This window comes from Corvus cornix, chromosome 5, assembly GCF_000738735.6.
Source record: "Corvus cornix cornix isolate S_Up_H32 chromosome 5, ASM73873v5, whole genome shotgun sequence".
Taxonomy (NCBI): Eukaryota; Metazoa; Chordata; class Aves; order Passeriformes; family Corvidae; genus Corvus; species Corvus cornix.
Window position 1 is genome coordinate 55,906,113 of NC_046335.1, and position 19,495 is coordinate 55,925,607.

Genomic DNA, 19,495 nt, shown 5'->3' on the forward strand with positions numbered 1-19,495 from the left:
AACAGCACCAAAACATATGGTTACCTTATTAGAAATTAGAATTTATTTTCATATAAATCTCAGCATGACGTTACACCAAAAGAACTGCAGGGGATGGCAAATAGTTCCACTTTCCAGGTTTCTGTAGTTGGAATATGAATTTGAACTAATTAACTTGTAAACATAAAAGCAGCTTTGATAACAGAAATAATCTATCTAGAGCCATATAAGGCACAAACATCACCTTCCAAAAAACTCTTAAATCTTCTTAGGATAAAAATTTTAGTATTTTGCTTGAAATCTTTCTGTCCACTGGCAAGAATATAATCTCTGCCTTGAATTTACCACCATCCAGTGAACTTGAGAGGGAAGGGGTCTGTTTTGGTTTTAATTCAGTCTCCTCCACCAGCAGCTCATAGCACAAGGAATCTGTAGTCTCATTTATTCAAGTCCACATAGCCACAAAGCCAGGACACCGACAGACAAGTGCCTACCTTTTGATCATGTTATAAAAGATTAATTTGAGTTCATGTGATGGTTAAGGATATAATTTTAAATAAAAAGTCTCTCTCTATGAAAACAGTACACAGGACAAATGTATTATTTGTCTTGTATCACCAAGAAAACCAACTGTCACTGATAAATAGGATCACATACATTGTAGAAGTTTAAATTTGACACTGTTAGGTAACTGAAATGTTAAAAAGTAGGTTAAGAAGTGTCTTTCAAAGAAAATGTGAACTTTTAAAAAAGCAACCTGGCATCAAATTATGTGTTTATAAAAGGCAGGGGTGGAGGGGCTGTTTGGGGTTTTTGGCATGCAGAGGTGGTTTTGGGTATTGTTTTGTAAATCTCCATGAGGAATTTGCCTCAAAGACAACATTAATGGCAGTGTTTCAGTTGGAACAGAGATGATGATTTGACTGTAACACTTTCAGATTCTTCTCCTGCCCTCCCCCTTTTCTACGGTTTCAGCATAGAGAAAAAAATCAGTGCATTTACCATCAGTATTTGTCCCAACTCCTTAACTTCATGAAATTACCTGAAGTATGCACAGTTCTGTGTATGTATCTGTATCTTCACACCTATGCAGCAGAGAATGGAAGTTTATTACAGCACACTGAACAACATCTGCAAGAAACAGACATCTTGTGATGCAGGTTTTCTGAGAGTACAGCAAGCAGAAGGATTATCATTAAAAGCTGACCCAGGAGTCAAGTCAGTGGACACCATCCAAAACCACAGTTGTACATCACTGCCACACAGAAGGTTTATATGGTACCACATAATGTTAATGTCACCTCCCAAGCCACAGTGTGGTGAAATTAGAACAGCTGCAGTGAAATCACTACAGAGGAGGAGAGGAAAACTCAACAAAATTCACCTTATTTTATAGAGCAAGAAAAACACCAGCTGTGAAAACTCAGTGGATTGCCAGCAGACTTCTACTCTGAGGGCCATACGCAGGACTGGGTTTATTCTTTTTCAGTTCAAACGGCTTGAGAAAAGTTCTGCACACTGAACAGCTATTTATGCACAGGATGTGATGAGTCAAAGGATTAAATACTAGAGGTAAGCTTTATGAAGCTCTCTCATCTCCAAAACCGTAACAGAAGCCACACTGTATGATGAAAGATTTTTTTGTTCCACTATGTTTTGCAACAGAAGTAAACTTTTTTTTTTCACTAAAGCATTCTGATAGTTATTTCTTTGAATTTGGAACTAAATCATTAATCTAAAAAGGTTATTTTTTCCTGATTTCTGCAATAATGGGAAAAAAATCCATCTAAACTTTATTTTCACTAAAGCATTCTGATAGTTATGTCTTTGAATTTGGAACTAAATCATTAATCTAAAAAGGTTAATTTTTCCTGATTTCTGCAATAATGGGAAAAAAACCCATCTTCTTTTTCTGTTGTATTTTTTTTGCTAAGTGACTTTCAGGAAATAAACATTTTCTGACCAAGCCTACACTAATGCCTCTTCAGAACAGATATTTTCAATATATTTATGTACCTATCTTTCTGTCAAGAATTTCCTGACTACATCTGGAATCAAGTTCAAAGGAAAAGAAACTGAAAGCAATAAAGACTACTGTATGTGTCTGGAACATACTTGCAAATCACAAGGAAATTAAATGTGATCACAAGGAAATTAGCTATTTTTACAATAGCTAGCAACAAAGTCCTGAGATTTCAAGCACACCAAGCAGACATTCTGCCAGGTGCCCATGCTGCATGCTTGGATCTATGCTCAGTGGAAAATGAGCACTCAGTTTTCTCCCTAAGCTTTCATTCGTCTTTATTTCATCTTCCCAAAATCTGCCAAGCCCAGTAAAATTATCATAACTCTTCCTTAGAGCACAAAGTAGGCAGATTTTCTGAATTTGGCTAGCATTTCAGAGCTTATGTGACATTTTTTTGAAATGAGCAATAATTTGTTAACAACAGATTAAGTAACACGCTCAGAGCACAGAAGGGAAAGAGCGACTGAGTCATGTTCCTTCTGAAAGTCACGTGTGCTTCCAGAGCATTCTATCAAGTTCAAAAATGGAATGAATTTTCACAAATATTAAGGTATTTCATTCATCACTCTTTAAGCTGATGTAGCAGCACTGGGTCAGGTGAGGGTCATGTCATGTAAGAATCATCCTAGAGAACATAATCAGGTATACAGGGAAAAAATACAATCTCATCATAAAATGAGATTATTCATCTTGTAGGTCCACTTTAATCAATGGATCTTTTCTTATATGACACCTATATATCACAGGCCATTCTCTGGTGACACTGGTTGAGCATATGCTGTGTAACATGACAAGACACCTTGTGGTATGCCACTGTACCACTTTCATTAGATGCTTCTCAGGGGCGTAAGTAAGTGGGCAGAAAGGATGGCTAAGGTTAATACTAATTTTCTTGTTCCATGCACTCTTGCCAGTGAGAAGAAGCATGCATTCGTCCTGTGGTATCTATCCCATTTCAGATTTTACCAGTTCTCACAATGGATGGGATCTCAACAGCAATGACATAAAAATCACTTTTGTACCAACACAACTTTGCAGGTAGAAAGGGGCTGCAAATGTTTCAAGCTAAGAAGGTAATAAAGAATGGGGAGCTGAAATATGGCAGAGAAATATTACTCCTTTCCTCTTCACTATGAAATATATAGCAGAAAATCACCACATGCTTTTCAGAAGAGATGGCCCTTTGCCTGTTAGCATCTAAAAAGTGAGCATCAGCATGCTAGCTAGCAACAAGCCTGGCTTTCAGCTGAGGAGGCTTCATTTTCCTTTCTTTATCATCTCTGGGCTTCAGACTCTCCATGTGCTGACACTTTCCTGTCTCTTAGTTCACAATATGCAGACTGTCCTATTATTTGCAACGTAGCCACAGACTGCAGAGTTTCTCAGCTTTGAAGAAGTACATAAGTGTGTAAGTAAGTATTTGCATGTCTGCTGCACACATCACATAACACATCTGGAACAATCAGTGTAAGGCAGACCCAAATGAATTCCCCATTTTGGTCCTGGTTTTGCCACAAACTGCTGCCCCATGTGGCACTAACACACATGCAGCTTCCACAGCTCAAGGCAGGTGCCCGTATGTCACGTCCTGAGATGCCAGAGCGGTGAGTGTGCACGCACTGCTGCAATGGGGATGTTTGAGTCCCACAGCCCTTGGACTTGGCTAGCTTACTTGCATGTCCCAGGATTTATCCGTGAATATGTGACAAGAGGACACCGGTTCAACACTTGTGTCTAAGTATCCACAGCTCTAGGTAAACCTCAGACCACATGATTAATAAAAATGTTTCTATACATCTCTTTTCAAAATACAAATGCTGTAATTATGTCTTACATACACAAGACAAGCAGCCAAATGTCAGAAAAAACCCAACTTTTCTGTTTTTAAATAAAATACTTTGCTTTTATAGAACACAGAGGAATCTCCAGTTATCTCCTTCATTTGTTACAAGCTTCATTTACTTGTTTCCTTTCAGAAACTGTCTTCCCTGAATACATCTCTGTTATTTCAAAAATGAATGCATATAAGTGGTTATCTTATATGTACATCTTGACTTAAGAAGCTTTTAAGTACTTGAAAAGCAGTTGCTGAGAATGAATAGTAAAAGACTCTCCGTTTTTTATTATTTATTTTAAAAATTTGTTGATGCCAATTCTCCAATAAAAGTTAGAATCTTTTTAATTATTTTTCCACTGTCCTGTCAATGTGAATATGCAAAGTTAAAAAAAAAGAGACAAATACTTCAAAAAGCAGAGCAGACTCAAACACAATACTTCAGAGATCATACAAAATGAAAATGATACCAAACTCCAGCATGATAGAAGAGTGTAAATAAGAGCAAGCAGAAAAAACAGTAAAATCATAGGTAAGGTAAAATAATACTATACCTTCACAATTCACATGCACAACCACTTCAAGCACACTGGAAGAGATGAGCAATTTGGAAAGTTCCAAATTAATGATCTGGAGCACCCTAAACTAAGGTGCCACTTACCAGCACATCCCATGAGTTTGAAATAATTTAACCTTCCATTTCAAAGGAAACGGTAATCTTACATGTCTTAAGTTTAAAGGCTTAGCAAAGACAAATTCAGAACTACAGCTGAGCATGAGATCTTCCTTGCTTCCACAGGTGTTTTGAGTATTTAATTCTTACACACAGAAATTCAGAACAGCAAAAGATAAAATCCACCCCTATACTATATCAATCTTCTGCTGAACTGTACCTTCAGATACAGGCCTTTCTCCTCATTTGTGTAAATCACAGCTCCACCACGCATTTGAGACTATTGTACAGCCAACTATGAAATTATTCTATTTAGCAGATTAAACACGTAGATGAGAGGAATGAGGTTAGAGAGGCATAAAAAGAAACTTTGCAGAAAGCTGTTCTGAGGAGTGAAAGGAAGCTCTTCACAGGGCTGAGTCACCTCTCGGCTAATCAATTTGTCAGTCTGTAGCTCCCCTTGCTCAAGGGCCTCTATTCTGTGTTACCTCCAGAGAATGACACTCCATCTAGCAAATTTATAATTTCCTAACATGCAGAAAGCAACACTCTCATCCATCCCAAGGTCTCAGGCAGCAAAAGCAGCTGTTTGTTCTGTTGCCTCATGTTTCACGCACGCACATGGAAATCAGGGATTTAATTTGCCCTTCCAAAAATTTATGCAACATAGACCCATGTATGTTGCAATTCCTGTTAATTTCTTTTAAAAAGCTCTTTTTTTCCACCATCACTACCACTAATGTACTGCCAATATCTCCAAAATTGCTTGGGTCAAGATGTTTAAATTTTTTCCACAGAAGAGAAAAGGGACAGTCTTTGTCTAGGTAAATAAAAACACTAAGCACTGTCATTATTTAAAACAGCAAAAAAACCCCAAATAATTAATACTGGATTATGTATCACAGCTGATAAACAGCCTGTCTTCTGATGTGCAGCAAGTCTTTGTAGTACCTATAAAGCAGTTTTCTTACAGGTTTTTGTACAAAAAAGTTTCTCTCTATACACAATATATCTGCTGCCTACCTTTAGGAACACATGTGGGAACTGTTTTCCCAGGCACTGAAAGTGAATATAAAGGACCATTCAAATTCTTGTTTGTAGAGAAAAGACTAAATACCATAAGATTTAAAGCTGCACTTTACTGAGCACATTTATAAACTGCTATTTCAAGACACCCTGTTCACTTGCTTATACTAAAAAGCCTTTTTATGAATGCAGGATCATTTAAGCACCTTTCACACATGTCTTTTTTTATTCTTTCATCCTCAGCCCTCAGTATTCCAATTCTTATGCTATATTTTAACAGCTTGTCAAAAATGCCATCCCCTTCCATCACCAGCACTATTGGAAAAACAATCTAGGGAAATATTTTTTACAGAGCAGTTCAAAAACTTCCTATGATGGTCAAAAGATTTAATATTGCAGCCTGACATACAAGGGTATTAAAAAAAAAAAAACAACCCACAATCCAAAGGCAGGAAGGAATGTGGTATATATTGAATCATCAATTTACTTTTTAAGAAGTACATCACAGCTCTGAATAACAATCTCTAGAAAACAGAGAAACAAAAAGGAGAATAATACCCCACTGCATTCATTCCTGTGATGGCATAACACATGAACAGAACTACCTCAGCTACAATCTTCTCAGAAATAGGTCTCCTACGTATCATAGGAAAACCATTTCAGTAAAGTACCTCTCCCACAGAAGTACTTCAGGAAGGACTGCAGGTCATCATTTTTATATCCGAGCCTCTGTACTCCTTCACACTTACCGTTCTCACAAATGCCTGCAGAATTTCCACTTCCTAAATTAATGCATCTTATAACATCACTGTTCTCTAAAAAGCATTTTAGAAGGCAGGTGCTACTGCCTGAAAAACAGTGTTTTAAAAATTGTCCTGACAGCGTGACCGTGGTGTGCAAAGACACAACTGCAACAATGAAATATACCTATAGACAGGGTGGCCCAGCACCACTTGTAATCTTCAGTCCACATTTATGAACAAAAAAGGTCCCTGTGATATTCACCACCATGAAACTGAACTTTGCAATGAAATTCATTCACCTACCATTCATTTCATATTATGTTTTTGAGTAAGGTGTTCAGGGAACCAGTCTTTGAATATTTTGTTTACCTTCACAATATGCAGAGTCTCCTTGGACAGAGAGATAACCATTCTTGCATTCACAAGTAGCTTTTGTGTTCCAGTTTTTGCACTCTGAATTTTCACCACACCTGTGTCCCTCTGCACAGAAGTTATGGCCTAAAATACAAGAAACATGCAACAGAGTTTTAAAACATGTTTAGTTCAGATATTCAGATATTTGCATTCACTGTATCACTCAAAAACTTCGGCATTTCACATTCCAAATTTTCTCCTTAAACCTCATTGGTGCATACAGGCTTTTTGGATTTCTCCATCAATTCATTCTCAGAAAAGACATTTTCTTCAAAAAGATATTTGTATGACTAGTTTTATTCAGAAGAAAAGAAACTCCAAAGCAGGAAGCAACAACAATTCATTAGTGTTCTACTGAACCCACGTAGCATTAAGTCTCTGACTGTCAGGAAGTGCAATGCTAACTTACATCACAAGGACAATGAAGTGGAACACAAAAAATTTCTCTTACTATACATAAGCACATGTGCTTTTAGTAGACCAAAATGAGACACTGCACAAAACTGAACCGGTAGTCAAAGCAACCTCATACACTGCCTTGTAATTCTGTCATCCAAAACCAGCTTGATTGTTTCTACAGTTTATAATTATTCCATGCATCATGTTCTATCACGAAGAATTTTTATTAATGTCTCCTTTTCCCTTCACACAAATTCTCAGTAGTTTCTTTGTGAACAGAGTCTTTTATTCCATAGAGTCATTTCTAAAAACAGGATGAACTTTCCCACTTCCTTCTGTAAAGGTACAAGTGCCTGAAGTTCTTTCTTTCTGATTTTCAATATTTCTCAGAGACATGTCAACATCTTTCTCTGCTTAAGTCTAAAGCAAAAGTAACTGTAACTTCATCTCTTAAAGGTACTCCACTGGAAGTTAAGAAATAACTTACAGAATCTGACAACAGAATTTTTTCCTCCCCCCACTGGTGTATGTTTTATGGATTTTCTCTATTATTATCCAAGAGTCAATTTCTATTTGTCTGAGATATATAAGCAGTCATTTTGGTAATTCCTATTTTGTCTCCATTTTCTGTCCTGGAAGGAGGAAAAGCAGAAACCCAGACATACCATCATCTATTGGCATTACAACTTGTGCTTATCTGAATACAAGAAGAGTTTCTGCCAGTTCTGCATGGTCATAAAGAAGCAAACTAAAAGTTTTAGTTCATTGATCATAAACTTCCTAACATCCCCTAAAAAAACAGCTAAGATAAACACGACCCAGACTTTGAACATCTAAATGCCAGATCCAGGTCTCTGTTCATACCCCTTGCTTTGATGTCCTATTTTAATTTGTTTTTACATACACACTTTAGTTGTCTACTAATTTAACACTCGGGTTGTGTCGGTTTATTGCACTCCAAATTTATGCATCTGATCATCTAATGTTGAGTTCTGAGGTAATTTTTTTCAAATGTTAACACCTGTTAGCAAGAAGGACACTTGCAGTGTCAACATCCAATTTTACAGTTCAAGTTAATTTTATTACCAGGCAAGGTATGTTCCTTGCGCTCAGTTGGCTCCTTCTTTCATTGTAATCCAGCTTGGGAGAAAGAACCAATTCCCTTAATGAAAATTTCAGTTATCCCTTCTAGTCTTTACTCATTTCACAGTCTGATAAAAACAACTCGGGTATTCCAGATTCACCCTTGTCAAGCCCAGGTACCTTTTAGACTGGTAAAACAGGGTGCCAATACACTGCCTTTAGCCATTTATGCAATCACAATATTTGACTTCTCTTTTTTGCCTTTATAACTATAATTGAAACTAAACACTGGAACCCATCTCCTCAGACTTATCCATCCAGCATCTAATTTATGCTCCCCACTCAGGATTACTATTCTACCAGCATTCCAGATAACATCCAAGAGACAACAAGTTTTATAATATTTACTTTGTCACTGTTTCCCCTAAGACTATGACATCCTAGTCTGTTTCCTGCTTCTTTAGAATAATAATTCTCCTTTGAGCTCACGCAGAGTATGAGCTTGATTTGATTTGATTATTATTGGGTCAGAACTTCTGTAACAGATCGGTGTATTAAGCCAGGCAAGTTTGAAAATATCACATGGATTATTGCTCTGTCTCAGGGTATTTTGTTTATATTTATTTCTATTTCCCTCTCATCCAAACCTATTAAAAATATTTCATCTTTCTCAGCATGTTTTAGTTACAAGAGTGCTGGTACAACTTCCTGCACCAAAATTCTATGTTTCTAGGCTCTTTTTATCCCAGTGAGTCAAGGTTTTATGTTATGATCAGCTCATGGCAAATTTAAGACTTCCAATTAGCTAAATCGATGGCTTCTCAGAGTTAACTGTCATCACAAGTCCCAAGTCCCAGATCAACCACTCTTCTCTAACAGCACTTTTTCCCAAGTACAAGCCAATGATTAATTTTCGATATCACATCACAGCCCTGTGAATACTTCATTGTTTATTTTCCACCTCTGAAATTCATCAGTAAATATGATGGATACCCTAGCTATCCATTTTTTGCCACTAGAGCTGTCACCTGTTTTATAAAAATTCTCTGGAAAAACCTTCATTGCTTTAGTTCCCTTTATCAACTCAAACGCGAACAGCCTCCATCCAGAATCAGGTTTCCAAGCTTGAAGGCTATTAAAAGAGCATTAAATTAGAATTTTTTAATAATTATTTTAATATATATTTTTATTTAAATAATAGTTTTAATATCTGAATAATTAATTTTAATATTTGATTTTTTAAATTAAATTTTAAAAGTAACACTCCAGTTCTGTAACTTGAGAAAATAAAGGCTCTAAAGGACATTCCATGTTTCTCCTGTTATTAGGAATGCACAATCACAGAACATCTACTACATCTCTAGATTGCCTTGGCATTTATTATTATAAAAGACCTGTGAAACTGTTCCCTATCTGTTAAAATTGCTGTCTAGAAGTGACTCCACTTTACTTTCCCATAGCATTTCAGCAAACTTCTTCAATACCTCTGTAAGTGGATAGTGGAAGCCATTCCCTTTAAGAGCGCGCATGGTGCTACAACATTTTATGTTACCAAGCTTTTACAAAACAACTGTAATTTAAGGTTAAACACCAGGAAAAAAAAGTACTTGATAGAACAGAAGAGCAGGGGTTCACCGTGCCTCTGTCAGAAAAAGCACACCGCTGCTTGGATCAGAGGTTTCTCAAAGTACTTTTTTTTGTTTGTTTGTTTGCAGCAAAAATGCAAAATTAGCAGTTCAAAAGAGCCAAAAGATGCATATCAAGAAAGTGTGGTTCTTGGATTTCTTAGACATTGGTCTCCATTCTCCCATCTGGAGCTTTGGAGCTAAATATCTGATTTTTATTAATTCTTTGGTGTGAAATGGATCATAGGATTCCTTAAAGATACCTACAGAGATGCCAAAACCACCCACTGATTTTGCAGTGGGATCTCTACATTTCAGATGGGTGGGAGATAGCAGAGGGCATGCATCCCCATTGTCCAGCCAAAATAACAATTCATTCAGAATATTCAGCAGTCTTATCTGAGACAATCAGCTCCTCTCTAAATATAAGAAATGGCTTAAAATGGAATCATCACATCTCAGCAAGCAGGCAATTGGAGAGGATTTAACAAAACCACAGAAAATCTTAAACAGTTCTGATAATCTTAACTAATTTCAGGCCAGCACAGATGAAAAGGAAAGTATGAATTAAAATTACAGATGAATGCATTCAGAACAGATGCCAGGAACCATTTTCCCTGCGCCTACACACACAATCAAACGTGTGCAACAGCCCTTCAAAGTCATCCAAAACACAATTAGATACTACCAGGGGAATTAAATATTGAAGAGTGTGTTCAGATTCTTGATGGGCCTGATGACCTCTGTTTGTTCCCCAAACACTTCTGATAACATTACTCTCTTCCTTTATCAAGGCTGCTGAAATGTTTGCTCCATCTTTTTCTTAAGAAATACAGGTTTCCTTCTACTCCTTCATTCTGACTACAGAATGACCATTATTAAATGTACTAAGACAATTAGGAAAAGTACCAGACACATGCTAGCAGCCATAAAACTATCACTTCTGCAGCATCAGGAACTGGCACAGAACAACTGGCTAGGCCTTGGTGACCCCAAGTCAGATATCTCAAATTAAAAATTTATTCCATTTTGGGACACCTGAACATTACTTTTATTTTTCCAAGCAACATCTTCCAAGCTGTGGTTACCAGAATCTACTTCTGCAGAGCAGCATGCTAAGCTGTTCTGTGCTATCATCCAGTTTTTTACATACCTAACATATTTGGTAATTTGGCTTAATTATTGATTGTAAAATGCAAGAACTCATTCAAGACTACAGCGGCAATCAATACATTTTAGATCCTTATCTCTTCTTACTTTTTTTACGGCCAACACTAATGCTCCTCTCCTTGTTTCTGAGGGTTTCCTTGTAACTTCTGTACTGTTTTCTATACTTCTTACAAAAGCCTTAGCTGTTCACATCAAAAACTGTAAAACTCCTGTTTTCTTGCTGTTCAAAAAGATATCCTTCATTTCACTGTCTCACATTTACAGATTTCTTTAAAAACGCCAAAAAACTGTCATAATGCTTCTGTTAAAATGCACCAGCAATGTTCAAAAGTCCAAGGTAGTTTCAACCTCAAAATCTTTTCTACTGTTAGGGTTTAACCCCACAGTTACAATATAAATATGTAAGGTAAATATGAGGGCCAAGTCATAGAAGAGTCTTAAAATTTGCATTACCAATTACGCCTTTCCATGATCTGAATCAGTTTTTAAGGAGTCATGTGCAAAGCAGCACTTTGAGCAGCAGCTTTTACACCTTCAGAGACTGTGGTCCCAGAACTCAGTGGTCTGACATAAAACAGCAACTTCTTACACTCTTTCAAGCTGCTCTATGAATGCAGAGCTTATTACACAGTGCTTATCTGCGTGCAATAGAATAATGGTAACTACACAGACTAACAAGCTTAAAAAGATTTCTTCTTTTTTCAGATAGAAAGCTCTTCTAAATCCTAAGTAATGCTACAACTATGTTTAGAAATAAACTAATTAATATTTATCAACTGCCATTAAATCTTAATAAATCAAAAAGCTTGAAATAACTCCAACCTTACAGCAACAAATGGGAAAAATTCAATTTCTGAAGAGTCAAATCTGAGTTTCACAGCCAGGCGGGAAGAGATGAGAAACATACACAACTGAGGAGCCTTCTCGCCCTCTAACTGAACAACTACAAACCTCCCCAAAACAAAACAAAGCAAAGCAGCACAAAGAAGGGAGGCAGAAGCCCCATTTTTAGATTTAAATGCTGCTCCCTGCTGTAAAATGTATGCTTCACCTCATCAGTAAGAGTCTCCCTTTCCTCCTAATGCGTGTCAGCAGTCAATCTAAATCCATCAGTCCCACCATACTGCAGAACAGCAAATAATTATTTTCTCTAGAAACAAAACCGCTCTCACTACTTCATTATTTCATCACACTCTTTCTTTTAAGAGGAGCACATCTGAAGTTGCTAAGGCTGTTAAGGCTATTTTTACATATTTAAATGTTGTGAGCACAACAACATGAAAATTCTCTCATGAAATTTTATTTGAATCACTCATGCAAAAGAGAAAAAAAATCCACTCTTTCAAAATTATACACTATCTTTGGCAAGGAGAAAAACAGCTAAAGGGAACAATAAAACACTCTCAGGACACTATTTTTTGTATTAGATTTGTCCCTGGGCTATAAAAAATGTAGCAGGCATGCTGTAAGAAAAATGAGTGATTCTCAGAAGTAGTAAAACACGTTATTTTGTGACACAATGATTCTTTGTGAAACTTGAAAATTAACTAAATTTTCTGTAAGCCTAAAAGACAGTTTAATAACACCACATTGTCCTGCTGGAAAGTATAAAGCAGCCATATAGTTTAAGCAGACATTTATATTAAAGCCCACAGATGAAAGGAAAAACTGGGTATACTCTACATAACAGCCAAGGATAGTTCCCATATACAGATGTGGAGAGGCCCATTTATGCATTCAGTACTTCAAATCACAAAAATAAGCTGTCATTTTAAAGCAGAGCTCTTCCATACTACTCTCACCTTGCTGTACACCTCACACAATCATCTCCCTGAAATCTAGAAATTGCCTCTTAGCAATATACTATTACCTTTTGCTGCACTATAAACTCATGTAGCAAACATAAACAAGACCAGGCATTATTTGCTATCTTTATTTTTCCTACCATTTACAAACAATAATGACTATCTAGGAAGCCCACCAGCTCTGTACATAACAGTATTCAACTCTGTTCTTTGCTGGCTCACAGCTTCCATCTCCATAAACACCACAGATTTATGTTTTACCCTGCATAACCTATGGCACTTAGCTACTATTGCAGTAAGTACCACAGAGATTGCTGAGGAGGGTACAGTCTCATACCACAGCACCATGAAGATTTTGTGTTTCTCTGTGGGCTTTTTTTTTTACTTCTGTTGATCCCTTCATATTTATCCTTTCATTAAATGGAAATTCCTTTGCTGCAGCTAGAAAAGCACAAGATGCAAACCTGTCACCCTTGCCCAATTCAGCAAATATATTCTATAACTCTACAGAACATGAAATTCAGTAGAAGTCTTCTGTTTCCACAACTACAAATACTACAGACAACACAAACTGATAAAAGCCCAGAACCTACCAGTCACTAACATGCACTGATAAACTTAACACAGAAATAATGTTCTCACTTAACATTGCTAGTAAATGCTTACTAAATATTCTGCTGAGTAACTTAAGGCTTAGCTAAGGGCTAATGCAATGAATTATCTGCATCATCATACATACGATGTGAAATTTGCATATGATGTGCAAATGATCCATGTGGCCTTCCAACAAATAATTTTGCTTATTCAGGCCAGCAATTATTACACTATGCCTTCCTAACTACTTTGGCTTGGACAAAAAAAAAGCTGAATATAGTCTCTGAAAGAAGTCATTTCTGCAAACAAGAGAAGCAGCCTATCCTTTCCCAGTAAAGGATATGCTGGCACATTACAGGATCAGAAACAGTGGCGTGCTTGCCATATCAGAGAGCACCTGTTTGCTTGATAAAACCCATAATAAATATGGAATTCTTAATAAATATCCATTTTTAACAACAGCACATGATAAAATTATATACTACCACTTTGGGTTGCATGCAACTGAAGCAAAAGTGTCAAGCAGCATATATTCTACTTCCAGATATAAAAAGCAACTTAGGAGTGCTAAATTGAATTTATGCCTTTGTAAAGTTGACAAAATTAATCATACCTTTAGGTGTCATTTTCAAAAGAATTTTAAAAAGCAATGATGAAGTACAAAAGGAGGTGGTACTGTTTTAGCAGTCCAGTAAAGCAGAAGTGAAGTGGGGGTTTAATGTCTCAAATTGAAAGCATCATGTACCAGAATTCCGAGGAAGGAAAAATACAATTCCTTCCCTTGCTTCTAGAGACCATCACATAAATATAAATATTCATCTTATAAATAATGAAGTCAGTTTGAGGATGAATATCTAAAAAGAGTACCTATCACTAACAATAATATGGAAGTGAATAATTACGGAACTAATCTTCCATCAACTTTGAAGCTTTCGTATTTCTAATCCTTTTAAGTAATGAATATTTTTTTTTCAGTACTGCACTACATCAAACTGGGCCATCTGTTAAGAAGTATCATTAAGACATCCAGCCCTCTGAGGGGCAGAGAAGCAACATTTACTGTTTGCTTAAATAGTTGCAGATGTTTCTAGAAACTACTAAAAAACATTAATGTGTATATTCTTAGACCATGACCCAACAGGCAGTCTCGAACGTGCTGGTCCCTGCAACCACATGCATGTGTTTTCAAGTTCAAGGCCTAAGTAAATATTTAACCATGCGTATCTACTAATTAATATTTACTGGCAGAGGGAGAGATTCAGATCCCCTTCATCGCCATCTGCAATGGCACTGGAGGAATTTATATGCAGGCAAGACAAATATTCAGCAGACCTCAATAACCATCTAAGCCTGCAAATGTCTGATGCTCATTTGGCACACCTCTTGGCACACCTCTGAGGTGCATCACTAAAGGCAGATGAGATGTGAGTCCCGAGACACCAGGCTCCCCTTAAGCTCAGCTGAGACCCAGCACCAAGGGAGAGATGAGGAACAGAGATACAATACATAGGGAATGATTATTCACTCAGCAATTCACTGATCAGAACACGTTTTAAGAAGAAAGCTCGTTCAAGTTTCTTAACCTTGTGATACCTGCACATTTCTCATTTAAGAGGATTTCCTCAACTAAGATTTTAGCTATGGCCTGCTCAGTCTGGTCCAGCCTACAACCAGGACTCACAGGGCTGAAACGAAACAAGCAAGAGGAACCTCCATCTCAACATCCCATTGGAAGGAGGAAAAATGGGGTTCTGGGCTCCAGGGTTAATTTTTTAATTTTTGTTTTGCACTGGTATTATTTTACTGTCCATCTTAATTCATAAATTAGTCCTCAGAGTGCTCAAATCTAAATCAACCTCCTAATATCCATCAAACTAGAATTTTAACGTTATTTTTGCAATTTTAAAATAGAGACCTTAAAAACACATTTTCAAAACCCTGCAGTTGCAAGTTTAAGCAACAAAATATATTTCTTTTTCAAATATAGCATCCTTTTAATAGGAATTTTTAGGAGATATTGGTCCCTTTCTCCCTCAGCTCTTCCTTTTCTCCCTCCTCCTCTCTAATTCAGAGCAATTACAGCTTTGTATCTGGTAAGTCTTCTAACCAAAGGAGTATCACAGACTGGTTTTAGAATCAGGCTTACAGAGGTACTTAGTATTACAAAGGAATTGTTCCTTTCAATGTATCCCCTCTTGAACCAACAACTTATATTCCTTACAAGCTGGCTTACCTCTACAAACACTGCAACACTGGTTCTCTGGAAGAACGTGATCTTTTTCTGAGCAGTTCAGCGCTGGACAAGTCTCCGCTACTTTTACTAAAACTCCATTCTGAAAATAAACAACATTTTTTTTAAAATTACATTGGTGAAAACACATGCAGTGGCAAGGATCACATACTTTTCCATCTACAGCACTAGTAATTTCCAGTGACAACACTGGTAAACTAGCAAGAAGCAAGTTAAATTCATTTGTTCCACCATAATGTCAAATCTAGAGTAATCTACTGTGGTGCATTTCTCTGCTCAGCATCAAAATAAAACGATTACAAGGCACTTCAGCTCAAAATTCTATTCTAGTTTTACCAAATATGTAGTCTCAAAGTATAGTTGTCTTCTTTCTGAGTATTTGAAGGAATTAAAGAATTTCATTCCAAGTTAAAGACAATCTTCCTGCTTTCTGCAAGTCTGAGCTTTATTCCTCTTATTTCACAGTCTACATACTTCGCTGACAAGTTATTCAACGCCAATATACACAGCAAGACCAGTATTTTCAAGTGTTGTGTTGTTCTGTCATGTCCAATTACAAGAGTCTGTTGTTTAGAATTACTGATCACCTAATTTCCAAAATTAGGTCCTTCAAAGAAGAAAGCTCATCTTGAGATATCCCTATAGAAACTGCTGTGCAAAACCAAGCTAAAGATATTTCTGTGATTTTGATTTCTAGATTTAGAATAAGACTGTGATACGAGGGCTAGAAGCTGGTAGAAATTTTCTATAATCCTAGACATAGAGCGTTCATGGGGACATTTTTGCACCAAATTTTACTCCATCTTCTTCCCACCCAGCAGATCAGCCTCACTATATCTCCACACCAAACAGCTCTCCAGCTCTTTAGTTCCTTGTTTCTTAAAATCCTGTCCCAAAATAGCCTCCTCTTTTACCTTATCCCCCCCCTCTAGCCTTTTTCATACCATAATTTACTTGTTCAGCACTTCAGCACCCCTTCTGCAGCTATGCCATCACTGAGAACTGGCAAGTGGAGCAGAAATTAAGAACTAGGATTTTTGCTCAGTAGGAACCTACAGTAACTACCCCACAGGACTGTCCACACCTGAGTAATCTCATTTTCCAAGCTGTGAAACTCCACTAAAAAAGCAGGCAGCCTGCTATGTTGCCAAAACACCTTTTTAACGTTAGTCTTGTCCCCACTCCTCCCAAAATATTTTTCATTACATCTCTGATCATGGAATGAAAAGATGGAGTAACAATTTCTGCTTTCCTCAAACAAAGAAATTTCATTTTCCAGCTATCATGATGGCAGAGACAACTTTAAAAATATGATCCAAACACACCCAGGTCTAGGAAAGCAGAGGAAAACCAATACCAAAAAATAGACAAAACTTTATTAAAGCCATCATTCTCATAATCTGAGGAGAAATTACCTGTGAGTCCACCCTGTATGAAGAAACACCTCAGTGTATAAGCTTGCTTTCCTATCTACACTACACTGTGCCACACCATGCCAAAGCACCGGCTCAGGTGCCAGAAACAGCAGAGGTAAAACCTTTGCTGATAATCAGCCTTGCCGCTTTGCCTCACCACACCAGTTCAGCTATGTCCCTCCAGGCTCCAGAAGGAGTTCTCACAGCATCAAACTGCCCTACAGACTTAGGAAATGCCTGCTGAGTCTACAAGGCACAAGTTATGTGCCTGGAGTGCCCAGCAGCCTACAAGACTTACAGCTGAGAAGTGAAGCCAACCCAGGGAATGCAAATCTGACCATTCTGCAGCCACTGCCCTTGACACTACAATCTTAAGGCTAAGCAGGGCCAATTGCCTTTACTGGCAAGTTGCATCAGCTGCTGTCATGAAAAATAATGCTAAAAAAAAATCCCCACAGGCATCTGCTTTTCTTATTTTTTGTAAGAAAAAGCAGCTCCCTACAGCAGCATGGAAAGCACACATCATCAGAGCAAGTGCCCACAAAGAACAGTGAAGTTAATGGAGGCATTAGGTCTCCTACTGATCTCACTTCCACAAAGGAAAGGGAGGAATCCCCCACGGTTGCCTGTGCAACTGCAGTATCAAAGGTGATAAAAGAACCAGACACCAAGCCATCATTTACTATCACGTTATCAAACAACCAGCTAGAATAGCTCTGGCTGTAACTCATTGCCTATTTAAGCTCAGACAGGACAATTACAGCAGAAAGAGTAAATGACGTCAGCATACGGACAAAAGGTGTTGACTGACAAAAAATCTGGCCAAAAAAACATGGCAAGAAATGGTATGAAAGTCAAATGAGTGTCAGGATGAGTCAAAAAGCTAAAGACAAATTTAATCCAAGCTCACAGCTTCTTTAGTGACTCACAAGGAGATAAAAGAACACAAATTGAGAATTCCATTAATTTAACAACAGTAAGATTTTATTTCCCTACGTTTCCTATTTTCTGCAGCATTTGCATCTTGGGAAAACAAATTAAACTTATTTGTAATTAAGTTTTAAAACAATTAAAACATTTCCATGTTGGGTTAAAATCAATTTGTTATAAACTAGTACAGATCCAATTATAAGAATTATCATCATCAGATTTCAGATTTTATCCACTGAGATAAGAAGAGTTCACACTTCAGAACTATGGCTTCAGGCAGCCTTAGCAAAATTGCTCCTTTTTGTATTCAATTCACATATGTAGCAGTCATAGAATGTGAACAGAAATAGATGTCAAAAAGACTTTTTTTTTCTGGAATAAATATATCAGGCTTCAGTTGTGACATACAATCCACAAGAATGAGATCTGGAGTCAAAAATTTACAACAAGATAATTAAATTTCTTGTAATTACAAAGGTAAGTACATAAAAAAAGGATTGGATTTAAACTTAATCAGTGACATGCAGTGAAAATCTGAACAACAAACAGCTCATCTCACATGACTGGCTTTGAAAATTAATAGCAAGATTTCAGATAAGGCTATTTTGGTGGGGCTTTTTTCCTGTCTGAATTTAGCTGTGCCCTGGTTTCAGCCAGGGTTGATCTCTGCAGCAGCCAGGAGGGGCATGGCCAGGACAGGAGGTTATTCTATAACCACCTCAACTTGAGGAGGGGGTGGTGGGGTAGGAGAGGGAGCAGTCAGGTATTGTTGTTCCCTGTGAATCGACCACCTCTTGCTTGTACCCTTTGTCATCAGTATTGCTGCTGTTACTGTTTATTTTCTTATCTACTTGCTGATTCCAGTAAACTGTTCTTATCTCAACCTGTGATCTTTACCTTTTGTGCCTCCAATTCTCCTCTCCATCCCACCCAGGGGAAGCGAGAGAGACATGGTTTCAGTGAGAGCACCACACCTGGGAATATCATTCCTAAGGCACAACAAGCTGTTATTAATCAGTCTCTCAGGACAAAGTTTCAAACAGCAGCCTTAGTTGTCACTCTAAGAAGCACATCATTCCTTACCTTTATGTCATACATGAAATGGAGTGTTGGCCTTTGCACATTAAGTGTTTTCAACTTTTAATTGTTAATTGCTTAATTATTGCTTATTCAAATTACCCATCAACCCAGTTGGACAGTTATTAAGTTCCAAAGTTACTCCCCTGATTAGTTGATTAAAGTGTTTTATATAATTCCGCGTTAAAAGTCCCTTGTTAATAAAGTTCCACAAGTTTGGTCCCCTCTTTAGTCCCTAAAAAGTGTAAAAACCCACAATGTCTTAATTGCTGTATGTGTCCAAGTTAATTACCCTGGTTTTAAGAGTTCTCTGAAATACTTATAGCCCAGTTTTAAACCTTTTACCAAGTGTTCTTAACCTTTGTAAGTTTTGAGTGAGTGTTAAGTTTTGCCAAAAAGGAGACCTTCTAACTGCAGGGAGCTATTTTTAGAACGCGGCTGTTGGCCAGCA

At 37.3% G+C, this 19,495-nt stretch overlaps 1 protein-coding gene across 3 annotated transcripts in view; it reads right to left on the reverse strand.

Moving 5' to 3' along the window:
- NELL1 (neural EGFL like 1) overlaps positions 1 to 19,495 on the reverse strand; it is a 297,795-nt gene that overhangs the window by 195,246 nt on the left and 83,054 nt on the right. For all 3 annotated transcript variants that reach the window (XM_039552597.1, XM_039552596.1, XM_039552595.1), the window contains exons 11-12: positions 15,605 to 15,704; positions 6,651 to 6,779 (exon numbers count right to left, since the gene is read on the reverse strand). In XM_039552597.1, coding sequence (XP_039408531.1) covers positions 6,651 to 6,779; positions 15,605 to 15,704 — 229 coding nt within the window. The remainder of the gene's footprint in view (positions 1 to 6,650; positions 6,780 to 15,604; positions 15,705 to 19,495) is intronic.